This window comes from Castor canadensis, chromosome 16, assembly GCF_047511655.1.
Source record: "Castor canadensis chromosome 16, mCasCan1.hap1v2, whole genome shotgun sequence".
NCBI lineage: Eukaryota > Metazoa > Chordata > Mammalia > Rodentia > Castoridae > Castor > Castor canadensis.
The window spans coordinates 22995535-23005636 of NC_133401.1; the positions used below are offsets into that span (position 1 = coordinate 22995535).

A 10102-nucleotide genomic window follows, 5' to 3' on the forward strand; every position below is an offset into this window, starting at 1 on the left:
GAAGCTAAGCCATCATTCCTGTCCGACTTGTCCATCTCAGGGAGGAACACTTGCAGGCTCTGGGTCTCCTCCAGTGTCCTCTCGGGTGTGGCCAGCACCATGGGCACTTCGAGGGCTTTGCCCCTCTTCCTACTCCTAGGTAAGTTACCGGCTCAGCCCTCTACCCACCAGTCCCCTTCCCGACACCTGTCCCAGTGCCTTCTCTCTTTCCTCTCCTGCACAGCCTCCAGACTAGGGCTCCTTGCCCTCAGAGCCACTTCTGGACTTCAGCAAACCTCTGTGAACTCCTCAGATGCAGTCAACTCTTCCCGGGACCTGGGTTTGAAAGTTCCCTCCATCCAATCCCCCAGCTGGAATTTTCCAGATCAGTCTTTGGGTTCACAAGCCTCTCCCCAAATTCCTGATTCCAACCGCTTTCCTGAGGTCCAGAATTTAAATGATGTGTCTGGGTCTTTCTGGTCAAATGTTTCTGCAGAGGGCCACCACTTGAACCCAGATCCCAGCTTCTTTGAAATCCCTGGTTCCAAAGAATTTTCTGATGCTTCCGATGCTCAAATGCCTGCCAAAGGCACCCCACCTTCCGTCTCTGTGAAGGGCCCAACTTCAAATATTTCTGCTAAAGTTCCTGATACCAAAGTATCTGTCAACACCCCAGGTTCAAAGCTCCCCAGTAAGAATCAAGACCTTGAAATTTCTGCCCAGAGCACTGGATCCAGAGTTTCTTTGGAGACTCACTCAGCTGCAACCTTCACGCAGCAGGTGGGGGGGCCTCTTGCTGTGCTGGTGGGGACAACCATCCGCCTCCCCCTGGCTCCAGTCCCCAGTCCTGGTCCCCCTGCTCCTTTGGTGGTCTGGCGCCGGGGCTCCGAGGTGCTGGTAGCTGGGAGCCTGGGCTCACAGGTGCCTCTGGTCAGCGTGGACCCTGCATATCGAGACCGCCTGAGATTTGACCAGGCCCAAGGGAGTGTGGAACTTGCCTCTGCCCAGCTGGATGATGCAGGGGTCTACACAGTTGAGGTCATCCGGGGAGGGGTGTCTCGGCAGATTCGGGAGTTCACTGTGGGTGTATATGGTAAGTGACACCCAAGGCCCAGGGTGCAGACTGCAGCAGATTCTCTGACAGAGGTCTTTGGGCAAATTTTGTATTGTCTGAGCATGCCTCCTCTCAGGAGAAGGGGTCCTGGGGTGGAGGGGAGAGATCAGGGGCCAAGATGGAGTTTGAGGAAAGTTGAACCAGGGGCCAAGACTCCTGGGGGTCTGGACTCCCAGTGTGAGGGAGGAAGCTGGGGTCTGGATTCCCAATGTGAAGGGGGAGACTGGGGTCTGGACCCCTGAGTCTGAAGGAGGAGGACTGAGCTTAGACTCCTGGGTCTGAGGGAGCAGGGCTGGGGCCTGGACACTCTTGGTCTGAGGGAAGAGGGCTGAGGCCTTTACCCCTGGGTTTGAGGTAGGAGGGCTGGGGGATCTGGACCCCTGGGTCTGAACGCCTGAGTGTGAGGGACTAGGGGTTGTAGGCTTGGACTCGTCGGGTGATAGGGTGATAGAGTTCCGACTCAGAGGAACAGGAGAGGAGAGGGGTAGGGTCCTGGGCTCCTGGGACTAAGTCAAGACTAGGACCCGTGGTCCTGAGTTTAAGGGTGGGAGTTCTTGGGGCCTGGCCTCTGGAAGGATCCTGAGTCTGTTTCCCCTCTCCAGAGCCTCTGCCCCAGCTGTCTGTGCAGCCCAAGGCTCCAGAGATTGAGGAGGGAGCGGCCGAGGTCCGTCTGCGCTGCGTGGGGTGGAAGCCGGGTGGTGGGGAGCTGAGCTGGAGCAGGGACGGACGCGTCTTGAAGGTTGTGGACCCAGAGGGAACAGACCCACCCCGCATCCGTGCAGAGGGCGACCAGCTGCTTATCGCGCGCCCTGTGCGCAGTGACCATGCCCGGTACACTTGCCATGTCCGCAGCCCCTTCGGGCACAGCGAGGCTGCAGCTGACGTCAGCGTCTTCTGTGAGTGAGGGATGTCAGGGGTCGGGATTAGGGGTCTTTAATCGCTGGGGAGGAGGGGACTCTGAGCCCAGTCTACGGAAGAGTTGGATTCCGTTGTAACCCCGACCCTCGCGGTCCGATACCCCTCTTACCCCCAGACGGTCCAGACCCACCCACTATCAGGATCTCCTCCGATCGCGATGCCACTCCTGCTGTCTATGTCACCGCGGGCAGCAACGTGACCTTGCGTTGCACCGCCGCCTCGCGGCCGCCGGCCGACATCGCATGGAGCCTGGCGGACCCGATGGAGGCGGCGGTGCCCGCGGGACCGCGCCTCCTGCTCCCCGCGGTGGGGCCGGGCCACGCCGGCGCCTACGCCTGCATCGCCGCGAACCCGCGCACAGGCCGCCGGCGCCGCTCGCTGCTCAACCTCACGGTGGCAGGTGAGAGCGGTGAAGGCGCAGCTGAAGGCGGGGCGGGGCCAGGAGCAGGTGCACCCGGGGGTGGGGCGGGACAAGTGGCAGGAATATCTGTGAGTGGGCGGGGTCATTTGAAGAGGGGCGGGGCTGGCAAGGAGTGGGGAGGGCGGGGCCGTCTGGGGAGGGGCAGGGCCGGCAAGGTGGAGTTGGGAAGCCTGTTGGCGGGGCGGGGCCAATTGGAAAGGGCGGGGCCAGCAAGGTGAAGCAGCGACCTATTGGGGCGGGGCCAGATGGGGAGGCGGGGCCAGCAAGGGGAAGAGACAGAGGTCTGTGGGTGGGGTGGGGCGGGGCCAGCTGGGGAGGAGCAGGTCTAGAGGGGGCGGGGGTTGCGGGCAGAAGATGCGGGCATACCAAGGGGAAAGGGGAGGGCAGCCATTCCTAGGCAAGGAGCATTTTCAACAAAGTAAGCCGCGGAGTTAAACGGCCAAGGGTGAGCTCGGAAACGCAAGGGACTAAGTTGCCTGGGCCAATAAGTGGGATCTGCAAAAGGAGATGTTACCTGGCAAAGGGGGAGGGGTTACAAAACAAAGGGGTGGGGTTCACAAGGGAAGGCGGAGCTATCTAGGAAAAGGGAAGGCTTCTGGTGTAATAATTAAGGAGGGGGCGGAGTAACCTGGAACCACCGGAAGCTACAAAGAGAAGAGCTCGGTTACTTTTGGAAGCAATCAGTGTGTTGAAGGTTCAATTTTCTTAGGGAAAGGGGGCGGTCAGTAGGATTGGGGACTGCTCGCTCAGCGGGGGAGTTATTGGGGATAGGAAACGGGGTCAGCAAGAGACTAGGGCAGGATTAGCGTCTATGGGGCGAGGCTAGGTGAGAGAGGGTGGGGTGAGCCTGCATAAAGGCGTGGCTAGAGATAGAAGAAGTGACAAACTGGATCCTTGATCTCGCTTTCCTCCGCAGATCTGCCTCCCGGGGCTCCACAATGCTCAGTGGAAGGGGGTCCCGGGGACCGCAGCGTCCGCCTCCGCTGCTCATGGCCGGGCGGAGTCCCAGCTGCCTCCCTGCAGTTCCAGGGTCTCCCCGAAGGCGTCCGTGCAGGGCAGGCACCCTCTGTGCTCCTGGTGGCGGTCCCTGCTCACCCGAGGCTCATAGGCGTCCCCATCACCTGCCTTGCTCACCACCTGGTGGCCACACGCACTTGCACTGTTACCCTGGGTGAGAAAGGCAGGGTTTGTTTCCAGAGAAGGAAGGGGAATTTTTCTTTGGTCCTTTGGGATTCTGAACTAGAGGAGGGGGAAAACCTTTCTTACTTCGGGAAACAGGTAGAACTTTGCTTTCTTGGAATCTAGAGAAGAGGTCCATTGCCGTCTGTAATCTCGGCTACTCCAGAGGCAGCAGGATCGTGAGTTTGAGGCCAACCCAGGCAAAGTTAGAGAGGCCTTGTCTCAAAATCAAAACACAAATACAGGTGATGGCGGCGTGGCCCAAATAGTGGAGCGCTTGTCTAGAATGTGCGAGGTCCTGTGTTCCAACCCCAGTGAAGGGAAGGGGAGTGGGGAATTGAGAAAGAACAAGGCTTCCCAAGTTGGGGAACAGGCAGGGAAAGGGCTTTCTTCCTGGACCCAGGAAGAGGACTGCCTCTTCACATATTCAGACAGATAAGTCATTTTGTTTTTCTCAAAGTAATGAATAGCTGAGAATAGTGAATTTCCCAGAACAGGGCATGGCCCATGATACGTGTTCAGTAAGTGTGTGCAGAGGAAATCAGATAAGGAGTGTATGAAAAAAATGAGTGAGTGTGTAAATGGGCAATTCTTTAACCATTTGATATTTAAAAAAAAAAGAACACAGGGTTTGCTATTTGCCTGGAGTAAGGTCTTAACTCTCTCTCCTAACCTGGCTTCTCCCAACAGAGGCCCCCCAGGAGGTGCTGTTACATCCTCTGGTGGAAGAGGCAAGGTCAGGGGAGGCAGAAGTGGTACTGGAGGTCTTTGGCTGCCCTCCGCCTTCACGAGCAGCCTGGGCTAGGGAAGGGCGTCCTCTGGCTCCAGGAGGTGGGGGACGCCTAAGGCTCAGCCAGGATGGGAGGAGGCTCCTCATCAGAAACTTCAGCCTGGACTGGGACCTGGGGAACTATTCCGTGCTGTGCAGTGGGGCACTGGGTGCTGGGGGCAACCAGATCACTCTCATTGGTGAGTCCCAGCCATTCCAAGGCCCAGATGATCAGGTCCCCCACCTCTAGGAATCCAGCCCCTGCCCTCTTCCCTCAGACCCAGGGGTCCAGGCTCAGCCCTCCTCCCTCAGACCCAGGGATCCAGACCCCAGCCTCCTCCCTCAGACCCAGGGATCTAGGCCCCAGTTCTCCTCCCTCAGACCCAAGGATCCTGACCCCAGTCCTCCTCTCTCAGACCCAGGGGTGCAGGCTTCAGCCCTCCTTCCTCAGAGATAGAAGCCTCAGCCCCCAGCCCTTTCCACTTTCAGATCCAGGAATATGGGGTCATACTCTGCCCTTGGGACCAGGTTCCCAGCCCCTTCCCTCTTCCCTCTAGATCCTGAGCACCCAGCCATCCCTCCCCTTCATCCCCAGGGCCCTCCATCTCCTCATGGAGGCTGCAGAGAGCCCACGATGCAGCAGTGCTGACTTGGGATGTGGAACGTGGGGCCCTGATAAGTGGCTTTGAGATCCAGGCGCGGACACGGAGGTCTGACCTGGGCAGAGCCACTGCCTACAGGGACTGGGTCACTCTGCTCTTCTTGGGGCCACAGGAGCGTTCAGCTGTGGTGCCTCTTCCTCCTCGGAACCCTGGGACCTGGGTCTTTCGCATCCTTCCCATGCTGGGGGCCCAACCAGGGACTCCATCCCAAAGCCGGGTGTACCAGGCAGGTGAGTTGGGCTATGGACAGCTTCTCCCAGGCTTCCTTTTAGCACTGTGACCAGCCATTCTCAGGGTGTTTCATTGGACACCCCGCTTCTCTCCCTCTGAAATCCAGGTGTCAACAGGGCTACTCTTCCTCTGAGACTCTGAATAGAATTCTTCCTTGCTTCTAATGGTGGCTGTCTATTCTTAGTATTCCTTGACTTACAATTGCAAAGACTCCAATCTCTGCCTCCATCTTCCTGTGCCCTTCTCCCTAAGTGTGTCTCTGTCTTCTTATTTCTTGGGGGTAGAGGTTGATATATGCTCTCTAATGAAGCCCATTTGGCCCTTCCACTCTTCTCCTGTCTTTGCCTCCCTAGAGTTGGGATTACAGGTATGTGCCACTAGTTATATTGGAAAGAGTGTATTCTAATAATTCTGTCTTGACTTAGTTACATCTTCAAAGATCCTATTCCAAAATAAGTTCACATTTGTAGATGCAAGCATTAGGACATCAGTACAGTTTTCTTGTTTTGCGGAGAGGGTGATGCAACTCAACCTGTAAATATTGGAGTGTCTCAGATTCAGTCATGGTACCTGTGTTTCTCTGTAATGAGATCTGTCCACTCCCACAGCCATCAATATATTAATACTCAGGTAGTTCTCAATGTGTTCTCTCCATCCCCAATGTCTCTCTTGAACCTCAGACCTTCATAAGGCAACTCCCTACCTTACCTGTTCATTTCAGATCTCCAATTGGCATCTCAAATGTCACATGTTCAAAGTAGACCTCTTGATGTCTTCCAACCACCCAGTCTTCTGCATCCTGGTGAAGGGTGCCATCCATCCCCAGATGTCACAGTTAGCAGCAGGTTGAGTCAGTTTTCCTTCCAAGGTGTTTTTCTAGTCCATTCTCTTCTCTTTCTCTTCACTCTAACTGGTCAGGTGCCTGGGCCACAATAGCCTTTTACCTGGTCTCTCTGTTCTTCCCCCTGCTCTCCTGTAATTCATTCTCCAGGAGGAAGCCAAAGGTATGCAAATCAGATCCTGACACAGCCCACCTTAACCCATAAATTCCTACAGCACTCTCCAGGATCTGGCCCCTGGTAATCTCCACCCCCAAGCACCATCCTCTATCTCTGTCCACCTCATTCCATGTCCTGCACCCACATTAGCCTTTACTGACCATGGTATTCTGTCCTACTCTGAGGTTTTGGGTTGTTGGTTTCTTTTGAGACAAGTTCTCACTATGTAGCCCAGGATCACCTTGAAGTCGAGAACCTCCTGCTTCTACCTCCCCAGTGCTGGAATGACAGCGTGCACCCCTACATTGCTAGATTTTGTACTTTCTTCCTTTTTTATTTTAGGTAGGAATAGGATTTGAACTCTCTACTACTTGAGCCAAACCTGTAATCCATTTTTCTCTGGTTATTTGGGACATAGGGTCTTGCAAACTATTTTCCCAGGCTGACCTTGAACCTCCCAATCTCAGCCTCCCAAGTAACTAAGATTACAGGCGTGAACCACCAATGCCTGGCTTTAGATTTTGCATTTTCTGTTCCCTCTTCTTGGGGCACACCTTTCCTCCAGGTTTAGTGGGACTAGCTCCTTATTCTGCAGATCTGTGCTCAAATATTACTTCCCATCTCCTCCTCTCCTGCTATTTCTACCACACCTTTCCCTTCTTAGCACAGTCTGCGATCATGTTATTGTTGTTCATTTATTTCCATCTCCCCTCCTCCAATGAATCGCCACGAAGGTAGCTACATAGCTTGCGTGTTTTGCCCATCAGTGGATCCTCACCACCTGGCTCAGTGCCGGGCACATGACAGTCGCTCTGTAAATACGCTGAGAATCCTAGGGTCCCATATTTCTGGGGTCTGAAGCGGGTGAGGCAGGGGGCCTGGACTCTGGGTCCAGCCTTTGTCCTGTGCCCTTCTGTTCATTTCTGATGTGTCTTCCAGACCCTACCTTGAGCCCCGGGGCCATTGCTGGCATCGTCCTGGGCTCCCTAGTGGGCTTGGCGCTGCTGGCTGCACTTATAGTCCTGTGCGTCTGCTGCCTGAGTCGCTTTCGGGGTGAGTTTGCCACCTGGGGAAGAGACAAGTGGGGTCAACTGGGAGGGACCCTAGTGATATGTCCATCCCAGACCTAGCTGAGCCAATCAGTGCAGCCCTAGGCCATCTGTCCCGCTTTCCAGCCTGTGTATCAGCCAATCCAAGTAAGGACCCACCCCTCAGTCTAGCTTCCTTTGCTCATTGGTGGGTTTGCTTTTTTGGAGAAGCCAATCACGTGGTCCTATTTTCCTCCTTTCTCAGGAAAGACACCTAAGAAAAAGCTACACCCCCTGACCTTGGCACCCGTGGTCACCCCACCAGAAAAGAAGATGCAGAGTGTGACTTGGGCACAGACTCCGCAGCCACTGTCCCTCAAATTCCCGCCAAAGGACCCTGGCCCAGCCAAGGGCCACCAAGTGAGTGTGGGTGACCCCATTTCCTCCTAGTTGGGGCTTCATACTCAGGAAGAGGTGTTCTCAGTTCTCTTTCTCCAGTTTTTAGTTGTTAGTTTACAAAATTGGTAAAACCACCTCTCTCTCTCTCTCTCTCTCTCTCTCTCTTTATATATATATGTATGTTTGGCAGGAGTTCCATTGTTTATCCTCTGAGGTGGATAGAATTACTTTGTTTCCACATGAAAGTTGGGTCCTTGCCTGTTGTCTCTTATCTCCTCCAAGGTTGGCCAGACATTTTCTCCCTTGCAAGTGGAGAGAACCTAGTGAGTTTCTGAAAGGTTTGGAAAAGGTTAGGTGATGAAACTGTTCCAGGAATGGGGGAAGGTAAAGAAGAATGGTGGAAGGGGTGAATTCAAGTATGATATATATTATATATTGTAAGAACTTTTGTAAAAGCCACAATGTATCCCCTAAAAACGAAGCAGCTGGGTGCTGGTGGCTCACACCTGTAATCCTAGATACTCAGGAGGCAGAGATCAGGAGGATTGTGGTTTGAAGCCAGCCCAGGCAAATAGTTCTCGAGACCCTATTTTGAAAATACCCTTCACAAAAAAGGGCTGGTGGAGTGGCTCAAGGTGTAGGCCCTGAGTTCAAACCTCATTCCGCAAACAAAACAAAACAAAAAAGAAAAGGTTAGGTGGGTGAGTCATAACCCATCCAGGGACCTCCTGAGGTCATCCCCTTCCCTGCTTCTCTTCCAGGTCACTGGTCCTAATCCAGTCATCTCCTTAGGTGGAGGCACCCGGAGTGTTCGAACAGCCACGCAGGTGTGATCAGAGCCGGTAGCCACTCTGTACAGTGTGTTGTGGGGTGACTTCCTGTTTTGCTCCAGCAGCACAAAGAACCTTCTGTGACTGAGAGTTGGATCCAGAGTGAGACTTCCTGGCTCCTTCTCTTGTTGCAGAAAACTCACCCTGTGTTTATTTGTGCACCTGAAGAGTTGTGCCTCTGGGATTGCAGAGACTCCTGCAGATCTAAGAGTGCAGTCCAAGAAGCTCAGAGGCAGGAGCCTGTGCTGCTGTGAGCTGCTGGGAGCCCAGAACCTCTACCTTCACCTGTTTTCCTGCAAGCATGTCCCTTCCAGCTCCCAGAGGCTCCTGGATGGACCAACAGTTCAGATTCATCATCCAACAGATCGGATCACACCCCTGTCCTCTTTCAGCCCTTCTGTGACTGCACACTGTCCTGTAGACATCCAGACTCCTTCAAGGTCTTGTGGCTTTGCCTCTGTCGTCAGCCTCCATGACCTCCCTTCTCAAGACCACCCCTCCCTACACCCCAGCAGCACCCTCTCTCAGACACAGTTTTCTTCAGGTCTTGGCTCCTAGAGTTTGCTCTGCCCAGACATGACTCTTTCCCCTAAGGAAAGTTTATCCAGTCCTAAGGAAGCAAGCCGTTACCATCTAGCCCCCGTCCCTGAGCTTACCCTCTTCACATGTAAATACAAAATGACTTGCCTTGCTCAGATTTCCTCTTTAAACTGAGACCTTCTGGAAGGCACAAGCAGCACCATTATCTTAGCACCTAACACAGAGCCTGGCGCACAGAAAGGAAGCAATCAATACTTGTGGACAGGCCAAACGATTTGGTGCCAGTGAAGACCTGGGTTTGCTGCTTCTCTCCCCAGCATGATGTGGCTTCATTTTTCAACCGGAGTTCTCAGTGAGAATTTAGGGGGTACGTCAGTGACGATTCTTCTGGCTACAAGCAACAACATAAAGAGTGGCAGGAAATATGAAGGCAAATGGTTTCAGGCTGGCTCAGCAATTCAGTGAAACCATCAAGGGCTTGGGTCCTTTGAATCTTTCTGCTCTGCCACTTGCAGTGCATTGGCATGTCCTCCATGTGTGCTGCCTTCTGTAGCAAAATGGCTGCTTCAGCTCTAGTCATCACATCTTCTTACAACAGTATCCAAAGATACAGTTGTATCTCCCTTCCTAAATACACACATCTTTCTCCCTTCATCTCATGATTCTGTGTGTGTTGTGTGCATGGGGGGAGGGGAGTAGGGAGAGAGATAAACATACTAAGACTTTCCTGAAAGTCTACCAGCAAACTTCCCTTTGTCTCTTTGGCCCAAACTGTCCAAATAACTGCAAGGCAGTCTGAGAAACCAAGTATCTTGACATGTATAATTGAAGGTGAGCCTGGTAACAAAGAGAACAAGGAAGTAAATAACTAAGGTGTAAGCAACCAACATCTCTCTCTCTCTGAGAAGGAAAGAATAAGAGAGTTTCTGGTTAAAGTCTGGGAAAACTGAGTCCCTGGGGTCCTTTTGGAAATATGAGGGCTAGAATTTTGGGTGTCTGAGTCCTCTTATCTCTTTAATACCAGTTAGGATTTA

General features: G+C 53.6%; 1 protein-coding gene across 1 annotated transcript; it reads left to right on the forward strand.

Annotated features, from left to right (window-relative positions):
- Nucleotides 1–9715, forward strand: Vsig10l (V-set and immunoglobulin domain containing 10 like). Its single transcript, XM_020168594.2, has 10 exons — nucleotides 1–139; nucleotides 224–1072; nucleotides 1696–1989; nucleotides 2127–2411; nucleotides 3349–3603; nucleotides 4302–4580; nucleotides 4976–5272; nucleotides 7211–7324; nucleotides 7565–7719; nucleotides 8460–9715. The coding sequence occupies exons 1-10, from the start codon at nucleotides 100–102 to the stop codon at nucleotides 8529–8531; spliced, it is 2640 nt and encodes an 879-aa protein (XP_020024183.1). The 5' UTR covers nucleotides 1–99; the 3' UTR covers nucleotides 8532–9715.
- The last annotated feature ends 387 nt before the right edge of the window (nucleotides 9716–10102 follow it).